Here is a 16,357-nt window from a genome sequence, read left to right as displayed (position 1 = left end):
AGAATCCGTCTTTGTCACACGGATTTCATGGCATTTTTGTCATACTTGGATATGTTTCGTTTTAGTTGTCTCCACTACCCACCACTACCAGATCTTCTCCAGTTGCCCTTTTCCTTATTAGTGTCTTAACAATTAAATGGACTATAAGTATTTATGTGCATCTGTGTTTGTGCATATAGGCATCGTTTGATTGCTGTTCATATCTCTCTAAGACATGAATACGGTGACACACGTCTTCTATTTTGTTTAATGAGACACAAATTTAATGGACACAGTAGGACACATAAGGACATAAATACATAAAATTTGTATACCACTTTTAAATTGAGACACTAAGACATAAACATAAGACACTAATTTTTTTCTCTTTTAATCCTTGAATAATTTTTAAATTTCAATTTTAACCCTAAATCCTAATAATGTTTCTTCCTCTTTCTTCCTTCCTCTTCCCTCCTCCGTCTTCTTCTGCCATTCTCTTTTTCCCTCCGTCGCTCCTTTCTCTGCCACCACCACTACCGCCACTCTTTACCACTATTAAAGCATAAGCTAACTTCTCTATTGGTAGATAAATAATGTGCTGTAAATAATGATAATGATAATAATGTGCTGTAAATAGAGTATTAGATGCTCTTGTTTTTTTTTTTCATTTAAAAGAATAAAGTGTAATATTTTATTATAGTAAAATTAAAATATATTAAAAATTAAAAATTATATTTTATATTTTTAATTAAAAAATTAAAATGATTCATTTTTCTATTAATAGTCTTTAGTCGATTAAATTAAAAAATACCGTAAATAAGACAAAAAAAACTTTGTTCTAAGTAAAATGACAATTAGATGTTAATTTTTACGGTTAAAATACATATAAAATTAATTAAGCTCATCATTAATTGTAAAGTAGAAAGTATTATTGTTTATATTCAACTAAAAAATATTAATTTTATATTACAATCAACAGAATTAAAGGAGGAAAGGAACCGAGACAATAACTGGGTGGATATATGCATATGGAAGAAAGTTTGCGTTTCACAAAAAAATAATGCAATAATATTAGAGAACCACCCTTATTCAACCAATAATTTAATTTTGGAGAAGGGAGTAGTATTTATTTTTAGCGATTGAAACTGGGATTGGAGAATAGTAGTTAGAGAACTAAAATTTTAATTTTAAAACACAAAATTTGAATTTTTTTAGTATTTTTAAAAAGTGAAAAATCAAGAAATAAAAAATTTTTAGCATAAAAGAGACTGAAAATTTAATAATATTTTTTAATAATTAAAAAATTAAAAATATTTTAGTAAATATTGTTATTTTATTTTTATATTTATCTTAAACTAAATAGGATATTGAGATATATGATATATCACAATCTTATACACTTTGTCCAAAATATATTACAAAGATTTAATTTAGTCTTTGTCTTTGTATTCCTTCAATATGCTGTTTTTGTATTCCTTCAATATGCAGCCTAATAGATTGACAAAAAAAGTAATAAAGCAAAAATAAAAGCCACATTTATATTAAAATTATGTTTTATTTTTTTCTCTCAACATTGCAACTTTATTCACCACCAGTAACAACGCACTACCACTCTCAATTTTCATTGTTCGTAACCCTAACTTTAAAATTATAAATTTTATATTTTAAGTTAGTGTTACTTTTTTTTCAAATATTTTCTTAGTTGAATTTTTTATGTTTTTATTATTTTTAATTTTAATTAATTTTTTAATTATCAATTATTAACTACTTTATTAGTGAAAAAGTGTTGACATCAATATTTTTTTAATAATTTTTTATGTCAAAATTTGTTTTTTATAATATAATATATTAAAAATTTTATGATCAATAGTATTTTATTTATGTCGAAACTTTAATATCGATGAGCAACTACTCACTATTATAAACACAAAACACAGTTTGTTAATTCCTTGAAATTTTACTGAACGATATTTGATGGTGATTAAGTTAAAACTATCAAATTTAACAAAATAATAATAATAATAAATTATTCCAAAAATAAATAGATAAAATTGTATATTCTCTTCATCTCTTCTAGTAGTCACGACTCACGAGTGAGTATTCTGGAGTTGCAAATAAAAAACGGGATAAGAGACTATGTTCTAATTAAAATACACGTACATGTCTAGCTATTATTATTATTATTATTATTATTATTATTATTATTATTATTATTATTATTATTATTATTATTATTATTATTATTATCACCACAAAGGATTCAACAAGCTAAGTGAATAAAAGGGTTGTGGGAGAGACAATAATTAGTGACTTTCATGAACCATTATGTAGCAGTCTACAGTGGCGGAACTTGAAACAAAATTTTGGGGGGTCGTGTGAAAGATAATTGTCAAAATATTTTTGATATGAACCTTATTTAAGATAAATTTGTCTAATTTCATCTCTCTGGTTTGGGTGATATTGTCAAATTTAAAGCCGTTTTTCAATGTCTCGTTCTAAAAAATTAAGGTCAAATTCATTATATGCAATTTTTTGAACTTTTGAAGGTTGTATATCTCACTTTTTTCATAATTCATTAAAGTAAAAGAACTATCTACAGGTGTTGATATTGTAAAAATTATATGTTCTCCTTCTTAAATATTAGCATTTTTCTTAAAAAATGCATTAATTTTTTAATTTTTTATTATTATTTTATATAAAAATTTGAATATATATTCTGTAGAATATGTAAAGAAAAAATTAGAAGGACAAATATTAAAATTTATAATATTTATTGATTTTTTTATCAATTTATACAAATACAATAATATTAATACTTATTGAATATTCTATTATTTTTTATCATATAAAAAATTAAATTAAATAAATAATAAAATATAAATAATATTAAATTAAATAAATAAAAAATATTTAATTTTTTATATTTAAACTTAAAAATAGAAAAAATGTTGTTTATTGACCTTATTGAATATTTTAAATTATAATAAAGTATTTAAACTAATTGAATTATTTTTTATCTTTTAAAAAAAATACTACTAATTTTTTATAAAAAATTTAGAGAATTATAGTCTCTTCGCTGAACTAAGCTCCGTCGTCACTGGTAACGTATAAATTGTGAATATTTATAAGATAATTTGAAGTAGAAGAAATAAAAATAATAAGATGATTGGAATATTATTGTTAATGTATTATTCATCAGGCGAAGGCTTCAAGTGATGGATCGTATCCCGTGGATAAAGTAAAAGAAATAAGTGGAGAGAAGCTGTTGAGGAACATAATTTTAGTAGTTTATTTATTTTTCTTTTTAAGCCTAAGCTATTATTAAAAGAATGTGACAAAAGAACTATTTTTGTAGCTCAATCCCTTTGTTTGTAACAAGTTAACTCGCAGAGTCACAGATACGCATGAAAAAATATAAATAATTTCAGTTTATTAAATTATATATCTATTAATGTTTTAAAATAATATTTGGGATATTTAATTAGTGTAGTTGATTTTGGTGGGAGAATCGGATACTACTGTTTTGTTGATTTTGTTTTTGTTTATTTAATTACAAAAAATATATAACGTAATTTAATAGTTAGATTGTTAAAATTATAATTGTGTTATATGTATATTAAAAATTATTATTTGTATAAAATATACATTAAATATATAAAAAATAAATAAATATATATTTACAAATATATAATAGTTAATGATTATTTTTTTTATATATATATACTTAACATTTTTATAAACATATATTACATACAAGGTTAATTATTTAATAGTGTGAATCAATATATAAGCCTTACACTTGGTAAAGGTATACTATTTAAATTCGTAAAGTTTAACTAATATTTTACATTGTTAATAAAAATAATTATAAAGAATTGCCATAGTATGATAAAAAAAAATTCCATTTCAAAAAATCAAAGACATTACCCATGAAAATTCATATTAACCACATATTAACAAGAATTAAAAAATACTTATAAAGATTAAAACTTAAACTTTAATTTTTTCATTAATCAAATATAATTATGCAAACTTATATTAACAATAAAAAAAAGACACATACGTATATAACAAAGACCCATATAAGATAAGCTATAATCCTAAAACTCTAATGAATAGGATAACAATTCCCAAATTAAATTCTTAAAAAAAACTTCTTAGTAAAATAATAAATAAAATATTATAAATATTGATTTTCATTCTAAACTTTAACATAATTTATAGACTTATTTCAAATACCTTAACATTTACATGAATGTATAGTAATTATGTTCTTCCTTCATATGAACTTGTAGCAACGATGAAATGTCGAAGTATTTGTTGCATATACTACAATTACTTGGATTATAAATAACTGGATTGTGAGTCTTGCTCTTATGGCTGTGCAAATTTTTTGAAGTTGAAAACTTTTTATCACATTGATCACACTCGTACTTCTTTTCTTGATCAGACATGATGAACAATATTCAATATTCAAGTAAGAAAAATATGTAGAATAAAATAGTAAAACAAATAATAAGAATGTATTGAACAACTATTATGGTATAATAGGTATATATAGAAAAATTTTGTATGCTTTAAAACAAGTATTATATTTAATTTTTTAATATTTGATTCAGTTTTCTTATTTAAAGATATTTTTAAAAAATATAATATACATACATAAAATAATGAGAATGAGATATAAATAAATGTAATCTTATACAAATTTTGTAATATTAAAACTAAGAAATATCATATAAAATCATTAGTTACGATGATAATATATCATTAGTTGAGGGGAAAAACAACAACAATAAAAATAAATATTGAAAAGATATGAAATGTTAAATCAGCAAATAAATTAAATAAATCATATTAAATGCTAATAATGAGAGCAGACAATTAAAATAATAATAAAATCATAAAAAAATTCATATCTAAGATATAATAATATATTTGTTTATCATAATATAATATTAAAAACTTTATGATCAATAGTATTTTATTTATGTCAAAACTTTAACATCGATGAGCAGCTACTCACTATTATAAACACAAAACAGAGTTTGTTAATTCCTTGAAATTTTACTGAACGATATTGGATGGTGATTAAGTTAAAACTATCAAATTTAACCCAAAATAATAATAATAATAATAATAATAATAATAATAATAATAAATTATTCCAAAAATAAATAAATGATCGTATATTTTCTCTTAATCTCTTCTAGTTGTCACGGGTGAGTGTTCTAGAGTTGCAAATAAAAAACGGGATAAGAGACTGTGTTCTAATTAAAATCCACGTACATGTCTACCTATATTTTTCCTTATTTATTATTATTTCATCACAAAAGATTCAACAAGCTAAGTGAATAAACGGGTTGTGGGAGAGACAATAAATAATGGCTTCCATGAATATATTCACTCCCATTTCACTCCCCTCCAACAGCTACTTCCCCCGCCGGCGACAACCCATCTCAGCCCCTTTTGCTGCCGTGAACTCGCCGGAATCTCCTCCCGCAAAGCCTGAAATAGAGCTTGAATTCATTGGGGTATGTTGTTTTTATTAGTGCCATATATCCATACATTTATTTCGGATAAAAATAAGGTAAAAAGTTTGTTAATTGAACAATTATGTAGTACTGTATGAATTGTGAATATTTATAAGATAATTTGAAGTAGAAGAAATAAAAAAAATAAGATGATTGGAATTATTGTTAATGTATTATTCATCAGCCGAAGGCTTCAAGTGATGGATCGTACCCTGTGGATAAAGCAAAAGAAATAAGTGGAGAGAAGCTGTTGAGGAACATAATGTTGGATAACAAGATTGAGCTTTATGCCACCTATGTACGTGTAACGTTTCCTTCCTTTCATAATTTACCCTTCTTCTTCTATGAATTTCGATTATTTTAGACCGCATACATACGTATACATATACGCTTTCTAAAAATTAACCACATGCACCCACTAAAATAATACCGCCTTATTAATATTATTTTTATAATAAAAATTCATGATAGTTAAAAATTATTAATTAGATGATTCAATATATTTAAATAAATTAATATTTAATAATTTTTAATCATCAATTTCACATAAAGATAATACTATATGTTAGTTTTTATTTATTATTAATTTTTACAATGCAATATGATTTTGACTTTTGAGCTTTTGAGCACCATTTCAACAGGGGAAGGTGATGAATTGTGGAGGAGGTGGTAGCTGTGGAACTTGCATAGTAGAGGTAAGGCATTTAGACTGTGTTTAGTTTTGAAAATAAGACAATACAAAATATTGAAAAAACAGACACAAAAAAATAAAAATATAAAAATTAATATTTTTATATTTTATTTAGTGATAAATTAGAATAAATTATGAGAATTTAATTTATTTTTATTTTTTTAATCAAAAAATTTAAAAAATATATTATAAAAAATAATAAAAAAATGAAAAATAAATTTGTCTTTTGTTAGTGTGTCTATCCTTTCTATCAAGATAGATACAAAATACACTAATTTAATATCTTTAGATATAATATATCTGTCTATGTAAATATAATTTGGTATCTCTATATTCCTATCTTAGTATTTCGTGTCAGTAAATAAACGCAACTTTATAGACTATGTAAAGTACCATTTTATTTGGTTTTAAAAAGATTAAATTTTTTTCTAGATGATTTTTAAAAGAAAGAAATATCATTTTTGTGTTTCAATGATGATCAACATGATAGAATATACCATTTGTTTATTATTATTTTTATATAAATAGAAAACGAGTTAATTTTTGTGAAAATATTTGTATAATTATTTAAAAGTCATTTTAAAAAAACTAAGGCAAAACACCCTTTTCATATAACTTTTTTTAATCTGTTTGTCATTTGCATATAAAGAAATGATAAAACAGAATTTAGTTGTAAAATTATCAGTTTAGAATATAAAAATATTTTATTTTTTTAAATATATTTAAAATATACCACATCAAAATCTAATAATTTCTAAAAAACCTTGTTAGAGCATATCTCTTCATATTTGGTGTGTTTTGTTAGATTAAGACAATTGTTGAGCGGGTCAAGACTCAAGAACTCAAGCATGAATTTTTCAAGGCTCAAATGATAATTTACTCAACACTAGTATTTTTACTCGTGAAAAATTACGGATATATTTAGACTAAAACCAACAGAGACTCCACATTGAAATGGCTTTAAACTAAACGATGTTTGTGTAAAATCTAATCTTATAAATTCATCAGTCAATATAAGTGCTATTAGATATGAAGTATTTACAACAAACTCTCTATCTTTAGAGTTTTTTCTTAAGTTCTCACTAACACTATACAAACTTTTTTCTTTTTTGACTCTCTATTAGTCATATCAACAGCTAACACTTTTTTTTTCTTTAGATTTTTCATATTCCTTTCATCAATTTGAGAGTCATTAGTTCTTTTTTATTGTCCTCTTTTTAGTAGTAATATTGATTTTCTTCTTAATCTAGCCTTTTTGCACTCATTTTTAGTAGAATTCATTTTTTTCTTGTAATAATAACTGCAGAAAAAAAGATAAACTAATAAGCTCGAATATCAAATACTAAAAAAAAATACTTTATAATACCAAACAGATATAAATAGTCATTATTGATTAAAGAAGATCGAATAGAATTTATTATCAATTTTAAAGGAGTGAAAACTTACAATGTCTCTTCACTTTTAAGTTACTTAGTTTAAAATTTGAAGATCCACCCTCCAGAACAATTTTTTATTTTGAAGTAAGTTTGAGAGATGACCATATTCAAGTGCCATTATATTTCTAAGTTAATAGCATGTGCAAGAAAATAGAAAAGTCTATCATATATATCTTTATAGTAGGTAAAATCCACTAATGGTCCACATAATTCATAAATAAACAGAGATATATGTTCTCATAAATGCACATTAAAATGCTTAAAAAACATAAAAAACATAGACACAGTTACAACGGACTTTTTTATACAGAAGATACAAATCTATAATAAAAAATCAAAGTCAATAATAAAATCAGGAGGAGCAAAGTGAAAAAGTATGCCTTATGAGATCATTTCAATATGAACATATTATGCACGGACAAATCAAGTTCAATGTGTAGTACATGGATATGATTAATAATATAAGTAGTAATTAATCGAAAAAGTAAGTAAAAGTCTTAATGAAGAGTGGTCTAAGATTTTAATATAGTAAAAAAAATTATCATCAATTATCAAATCCTATCCATCAGCGAGGCATTAAGTAATAAGCTAAACCTGACTATAGACCACAATCGATGAAAATGAAGACGACAATTTCCATACACAGATCAATAAATCTGTAAGCAAGCTGAAGGAAGAGTAAGCCTCTTGAAATTATATAGCTCGGAAGCAAAATAAAAATAACAGAAAAAAGTATATGAGAAGAATGAGGATAGTTGAGAATTACTTATAGGAAAAATTAGAAATTTGAATAACAAATTAAAAATCATGTTTAAATTTTAAAAAACTGAGGAACAAAGGCCACAACAACTTTCATTAATGGACAAATGAGTAAGTTCTATAGCTAGGATAGCAATAGTAAAAGGGAAGAATTTGGACAATGTAGGAAAAAGAATTAGCCAAGCAACATTTAGATACAAACAATAATTATAAAAATGAAGCAGATTTAGATTAAAAAGAATAACAAAAAAATCAACATACACAATCAAACAAAATCACATACTTAAACAAACAAATTCAGTCAACATGCCATTGTCGTTAAATTTTTTAGATATATAAGTCATATAACAGCCCTTACCAAGATATTATCACCACCGCAGAAAGGATCTTTAATAAATTCAAAAACTAAAATTAACTTATAAGCCTGCAACTATGCAATAACATATATAGCAAAAGTAACGGAAATATTAGTTTGAGAGTTCTTACTATAGGAATACTTTATTATCTCCACCTGTTGTCTGTCCGGTGTTAGATCTATCATAGAGATCTCAGAGGATGTTCAACAGGCCTAGCTATTGTATGAAAAATTAAAAAATTTTATTGCTCATGAATAACACTACCGCATAAATCAAATGCCAAATGATGATAGTGAATCACATTTTAACTGATTTACTCCTTACATCAATTCTTGTCCTTCCAATCCTGTTTTATATAACATAGAGGTTTAGACTTTGCAAGAAAAACATAATAATTCATAATGTGAAGCAATTCATCAAACATGTAATGTGCAAGGAAGTAAGAAAGTAAAGCAATTCACTAATCACTGCCATAAGTTAAATAGTTGACCCAATAAACTCCAATATCAAACACTAAAGAAAAACATAATAATTCATAATGTAAAGCAATTCATCAAACATTTAATGTGCAAGGAAGTAATGCTAAAGTGAATAGAAGGAATTTATAATACAAAAGAATTCATAAAACATATAATATGTAAAAAAGAAAGTAAAGCAAGTCATAAATCTCTAACTTGCATAGAAGCACACAATTATGAACAAATCCATATCCACTGTCTAATCATATTAGGATCAAACTAAAAGTACAATGGAACATATAATTACTTACACAAAACTAAAGGAACACAGTGAAAGGGCGAAGCGACTCCATTGGCGGCAAAGTAGGAAATTTCCGTGATGATGGAAGTGGAGAACGATGATGAGGATAGCTTGGAGAGAAACTAAGTCCTGAACGCAGAGGATGAATCGTTGAAGTGAGTTTGCGTGACTGCGTGAGGTTGAACGCAGTGTAGCAGAGGGAGATGAAAAGGGGGTAAAATTAGAAGGAGGATTATATTCTGAAGCCTCTAATTTGCAATTGGAAAAAAAAAAAAAAAGCGAGAAACGTTTCTGATTTAAGTGTCATTTGGAGATGCCACGTGGTAATTTTTGGTTGCAAAAATAGAGTAAGATAATAGGTAATAGATTTAACTTCTATCGAAGCCCACACATTTCTCAAATAAAATTTGGGGTAAAAAACAATTTACCTTCCATCATTGGTTCATATGTAAGTTATTTACTAAACTTTTAAAACTATAATTTGAGATTTTGAAATTCTCTCCCTCACATACATACATATATAATGTTTTGCCCACAAGTATTCTTCTATTAAGTAACAATTGTGTTATCTCCATGGTGGTTTTGGACTTGGAGGTAAGGTCTAAATACCTTATAAGTGTTGCTGATATTTTTACTTAAAAACAGTAAAAATATTTATAAGAAATTCTAATGCTTAAATTAATAAGAATTTTAGTAGATTAAGTATGAGTTGAATTGTAAAAAAATACTTAAATATTGAAGTACTTATAAAGCGGATAATGAGATTGAGTTATTTTTTTTGGAGATAATTTTAAATGATCATAGATAGTTATTTGATTATTTTTTTTATAAAGTGAAAAGTTATACAATTATATCCATATTAATTCTATATTAAAAATAGTTAAATAATAATTAAAGTTGTGAGAGAACATCTAACTTACTTTTTAAATTGAGTCAAATAGAGATAATGGATTCCATATTCTAGTGAGTTCAACCTGTGTAAATGATACTAGAAAGTATAGTCTCGCCAATGTTGGGCCAATTTGTAGAGCAGCGGCCCAATCTGAGAAGGGACTACTTGATCAAATTTAAATTAGACCGCTTTTCAAGTCCAAAAAAAAAATTAGACCGCTTTTAAGTTTTAATCCAAATCTTGACCAAAAAAAAAAGTTTTAATCCAAATTTTTTTTTGTGATTAAGGATAAAAAAACACACAAAAAAAATTTAAGAGAAAAGGAACATATTCTTTGCTAAAAAATCAACCAAATTCTGCTAGGACAACAACGACTATGTATAACAAAATATTGCAATGCACGGTAGTTTTTGCTATGTAATGCAATCTATTGGATTAGAGTTAAATCCACAATCCAGGACTTTTTACACTGTTTTTGGATTTTGACAGTAAGATCAAGATAAACACTCGAAGAGTTCTGAGCTTCTAAATAATAACATGATACACATCAATATAATTCATCTTACAAATAGCCTCTTTAAACTCACAATTTTAAGCCAAACAGAGACTATACAATATGACAAAAAACTTACTTCTAACCCAAATATGAACCGTTATTATATGAAATTCTTTCCACCACGCATAACACTGTTTGAAGCTTATATATATTAGGAATTAGGAATATCAAATATCAGTAAAAATATTTTAGTTCCTCCATAAATGAAGAATATCTTGGTAAAAAAAACTCCATAAATGAACTACTACAAGATTTTTTTTTCTACTTTTAGGGCCATCGTTTGGTTGGAGAGAATATAAAAGCATAAAGAAAGATGAAACTAAAAAATGAAAAATAGATAGAAAAAGAAGTCATATTTAGTTTACAAGAGAAAACAGAGAGAAAGCGATGAAAAAGTACATGGGAGGCCAGCATTAAACTTTTCTCTCCACATTTATTCATTCTTTAATTGCAATTATTTATTTATTTATTTATTGGTGTGTTTCAGATACTTGAAGGAAAGGATCTTTTAAATGAGAGAACAAATACTGAGCTTCGATATCTTAAGAAGGCATGTATTCTATCCCTTAATTAGGGTGTGTATGGAATACAATAAAATTGTAATTGATTTATTTTATAAATCAAAATATTTTACTTGGAGTGAATAGAAAATAAGAATCGAATTGATTTTTTAATCTTGTTAATTTACTTTAATACTTGCCTCAAATCTATCAATTTTTTTATGAATTTTTGTTAAAAATATAAAAAAAATCTCTATAAGTATGAATAAAAAAAAAAATTGGAGATGAAAGAAGTGGTGGTCGGGCCACCAACAACGGTAGTCTAGTCCCAATGAGAGCAGTGATTATTGGTAGCGATAATGTAGTAAATAAAAAATAAAAATATAAAATCAAATTATTATATAAGTAAATCAATGAAACCAATATTTATTTCATACAAATTATTGGTGAAAACTCAGATGAAGTCGGTTTTACGTGAAGTTGATATCTCGTTAGATGAAAATTTAGTTAAATAAGTCAAATCATCTAACAACTCTCAAGTATCAACTTCACTTAAAGTCGACTGCACTTGTGTTTCCACCCAAATTATTGCAAACACAATAATTCATCTCAATCCATTTCAAATCAAATGAAATCAATTTTTAAAAAATATATTTTCCTTACTTTTATTGTTATTGAATGATTTACACACACATAGTTCAATCCAGCTAAACTAATTCTTGTTTGATTATTTTTCACTATTTATAAAACTTGAAGTTAGGTACGTACTAACCATTTTTTGGTGTTTCTTTACAGAAACCTGAATCTTGGAGGCTAGCTTGTCAAACTATTGTTGGAAACAAAGAAAACTCTGGGAAGGTATCATTCAAAGTATAATAAACATATATATATATATATTGATGATTGATGATTGATGATAATGTGATGGGTTTCAGGTTGTTGTTCAAAGGATTCCTCAGTGGAAGAAGTAATAGAGAAAGCAGCTCATGATGCAAGCTTTGAAAGAAGTCCACATATGTAACTGCTGGATATTATTATTTAACATTGTTCAAACTTCATAACATAATTATTGAAAATCAATGAGATCTGCAAATATATATTAGATTTGTTGCCAAATTCAACAATTTTTATATCATGTTTCTACCTAATGAAAGTATTTAACCAAAAAGACAGAAAAGGATTTCATTGTTTCAGTATTCTAGTGTCTTTTACTTTTAGGATTGTATAAAAAAAAATACAAATACAAAGCAATATATGTGTGTTTGGTTTGTGGTTGGTCGGCCCGCAACCTTTATATGAGTATGAGGAGACTATATTATTTGATATATAACTCATTGGTAACTAAACATGTATGTTATTAAATATATAGAAATAATATTTAATTGCTATTATATTTATAAAATGTTATAGAACTAAATGTTCGTTTGCTTTAGAATAATAAATTTACTTTTTCTTAAGAGTTAGACGGATTACAAGAATTGGATCGAATCGAAAATTATTCCTGCGAATAAAATTTGATGAGTGAAGGAGTTTTAAATTCACGGATAAAATAACTCCAAATTTAAAAAACATTTTACACCTGCAAATAAAATTAAAATAAAACTTAAACCTTATTCTATCCAATCTATTAACATTCCGAATTTCTAACATATTGACTTGCTTAAGCTTGGAAACATCATAAAAAAAAACACACAAGATGAGAAAAAGAAAAGCCAATCCCAATAACAACCATTCATATTTGTAAATGCTTGTTACACCATATAAATGGAGGGAAATCCATGATCATGAGGTCTTAGAAGGAGAAAATGAAGAAATAGTAGAATTATTATGATTATTATTTCCAATGAGAGGATGCTTGAGACTAGCTACATGGTCTAGTCGTTTCCAAGCTTCCTTTCGCTTCTCAGCTTCTAAGTTCAAAATGACCTTTTGCTCCTTGAGTCGAGAATGACAAGAAAGGAACAACTTCTTATCCATGTCCAAGAAAGTCTTTCTAATGTTATGAGTTAAAGTCACAACTTCTGAGTTCCAGTGGCTTTTAATATTTCTCTCTAAAGCTGGAAATATGATAGGTAGGATTGTTTGGCAGTTTTGAGCAATTAAATTCGCAATGCGCTCATTGTTCCATAACAAAAGACTCTTTTCAGCTACCTGAAACCATCGATGTTTAATTTGTAAGACCATAATATCTTATCCATGTTTAATTTGTAAATTCAGAGTTCAATTATTTCTAAAAATAACGGATTGTTTTGATGAAAACTGGAAATTTCAAGGATCAAATTGCATTTTACCTCATTTTAAATATGTAAAATAAATTGTGAGTTTAATTTTAATACATCGATCATGTAAAACGCACATAGATATTTAATTATATTTATTTTTTTAAATGACTATTTACATAATTAATATAAAAAATATTATTTTTATTGATATGACGTTATATGATTAAATATATGTATAAAATTATTTTATACTAATAATACATCAAAACTAAATTCAAATAATATTTATAAAACATGCATAAATATGCGACAACTAGTTTTTTATATTTACGAAACATTTTTGAAAATCAAATTGGCAAAGCATGACAATAAAGACATATGTAGAGCACCATGTTATAAGCTATACAACATTACCATAAAGGCATTTTTTTCCAAAAATGGTATGCAAACATTTAGTTCCTATTATATTTATGAAATAAGAGTTAAATTTTGATACTATGAGATTGTAAAACGTTTTACACATTCATCTAATTATATTTTTTTGCGATTATTCATACAATTAATATAAAAAATATATTTTTACTAATATGACGTTATATAATTAAATACACATACAAAATTATTTTATACTGATAATATATTAAAATTAAATTCATTCAACAATGAATAAATAAAGTATAAAAGATTTACCTGAGAATGTGAGCTATTAATGCAACACCCAATTCGCCAAAACAATGGGACCATGACCCTTTGGAACTCTACCATATGAATTGATTCCAAAATTTCTTCAATTTCACCCAAGAACAATACCTCCTTTTGGCTATTTGTTATTGGCCAATATTTTAACAAACCCCTTATCACAATGCTTGATAACTTTTGCTCTTTCTCTATAAATAGCATTATACAATATGATAATTGCTGAAAATACACTCCCAAAGATTTTGGCTTATGCAATGGGATCAAAACTCTCCACAAAAATATCTTGTGTTCCTCCTTCAATGGCAAAGTGAACCCACTAATCACACTTCCATAAAACTCTAACAACTCACCAATCCCACGGTGTCTCTCATTCTCATACACAAAACTGTAGAATATGTTGTTAACTGATTTTCGAATATATGATCTATGCATTGTGAATTTTCCATAGAGCCTATGTAGAATTGTCTTCAAGCAATCTCTTTCTCTTGGATCTCCAGATTCGAATAAATCAAGCAACTTTAATATAAATGAATAATCGATGTATTTCTTCGCAATTTTCACATCTAGGCCCGGTGAAGTGATGAATTTAAGCAATAATTCGTAAACAAATTGGAGATGAGGCCAGGCCGGGTCGAATCTAGGTTCGCCATCGTCACTATAATTCGGTGGAAAAACCCTAAATAGGTTTATGGTAAACATTCCACGCATGGCAAGGATGGTAGTTTCATTAAACTTGTTATTACCATCATACCAAGAGCCCACAAAATCAACAAGTTCAATCAAAATTCTCCTCTTTAGATCTCTTTGCATCATTATGTCTTTGTTGCAATTAGGGTTTGTAAAATCAAATGTGACACAGCAAAGGCTCAACTTACTCATGAATAGATTCAACTTTTCATCATTATTGGGAACATCCTTGAATGGCATGGAAGGTTGAGTAATCCCAACTGTCATATTCATCAAAAGAAATAATGGAACTGAAGATTCTTTTGTGGTGCTAGCTTGTGCTAAGGAATCTTCATCAATGTGCGACCAACAGCCCGTTCTAAGGGCGCATGATGAATCAATGGTGGAAGGTGAAGAGTCGCCTCGACTCGACTTGTCCGAATCATATTTTAGCGGTTTTTGAGACTTCTTGCTAAGAAATTGCTTGAGCATTGTTAACCTAGAACATAAAATTTGTAGAATCCAATGCTTTTAGATATAAGCCATGATGAACAAAGAAAATTAATGAATAAGGTCTAACCCTATTCAACAATTTCCATTAAAAAAAAAGAGGTTAGAAATTACAAATTAGCAATGCGTGAAATTAAGGTGCACATTTTGAGACGGGTAGGAGGAAATATATGATTTTTGAGGCATGCATTGAGGAAAAAAGAAGATCAAAAGATGAACAAAAAGAGGAACGGGAAGTCTTATTTAGAAGAAAATAAAGGGGAATGATTGAAAATAATGCTTATGCTTTTTACAAAATGACTCAAGGAGAAGAATTGAAAGTAATGATAATAACTTTCCTACATATGAATTCAACTTCGCATTTTTGTTTTTTTTTTTTGTTTTTTTTTCTCAGAACTAATATGACAATCAAAAAGGAAAAGACAAACCGTTTTCAAATTTGGAAAAGGAAGATTGTTGGCGAACAAATAAGATCTAGACATTGGTGATGATTATGATGCTTAACTAAGGAACGAACTTATTATTTGTTTTGTTAATGATAATTCATATCAACTCTCTCTCTCCATAAAACTGAAAACGTTAAAATAACACAAAAAAAGAAAAAAAGCAAAACAAAAAGTATAATGGGTTTTCTGTTTTTCTTTCTATCTGCAGCAAATAAAAGCTGTTAATTTACTTATCCATTTCCTTTGTCTTGCAAAATTAATAATTAAAATTTATTGACAAGTTCCGATTTTAGTTTTTTTTAATATTTTTATTGTTGTTTATTAGTTTAGATGCTCCTTTTTCATAAAAAAA

The 16,357-nt window shown here is 26.3% G+C and overlaps 2 protein-coding genes across 3 annotated transcripts; one reads left to right on the top strand and one right to left on the bottom strand.

Moving 5' to 3' along the window:
- Window positions 1–5,211: 5,211 nt before the first annotated feature.
- On the top strand, window positions 5,212–12,616 carry LOC130935992 (photosynthetic NDH subunit of subcomplex B 3, chloroplastic). Of its 2 annotated transcripts, XM_057865952.1 has the most exons (6): window positions 5,217–5,513; window positions 5,698–5,811; window positions 6,155–6,208; window positions 11,450–11,512; window positions 12,258–12,320; window positions 12,398–12,616. In XM_057865952.1, exons 1-6 carry the CDS (start codon window positions 5,364–5,366, stop codon window positions 12,431–12,433), a joined length of 480 nt encoding a protein of 159 aa, XP_057721935.1. In that variant the 5' UTR covers window positions 5,217–5,363; the 3' UTR covers window positions 12,434–12,616. The 2 variants fall into 2 exon arrangements, with proteins under 2 accessions (XP_057721936.1, XP_057721935.1); XM_057865953.1 differs by lacking the exon at window positions 11,450–11,512 and having other exon boundaries at window positions 5,212–5,513.
- Window positions 12,617–13,244: 628 nt separating this feature from the next.
- LOC130934776 (serine/threonine protein phosphatase 2A 57 kDa regulatory subunit B' kappa isoform-like) lies at window positions 13,245–15,541 on the bottom strand. The gene is made up of 2 exons (XM_057864313.1): window positions 14,375–15,541; window positions 13,245–13,613 (listed from the first exon to the last, which is right to left on the bottom strand). Exons 1-2 carry the CDS (start codon window positions 15,539–15,541, stop codon window positions 13,245–13,247), a joined length of 1,536 nt encoding a protein of 511 aa, XP_057720296.1.
- Between the last annotated feature and the right edge of the window lie 816 nt (window positions 15,542–16,357).

The sequence above is a fragment of the Arachis stenosperma genome, chromosome 6 (assembly GCF_014773155.1).
Source record: "Arachis stenosperma cultivar V10309 chromosome 6, arast.V10309.gnm1.PFL2, whole genome shotgun sequence".
NCBI classification, from domain to species: domain Eukaryota; kingdom Viridiplantae; phylum Streptophyta; class Magnoliopsida; order Fabales; family Fabaceae; genus Arachis; species Arachis stenosperma.
This window is presented reverse-complemented; position numbering and strand designations above follow the sequence as displayed.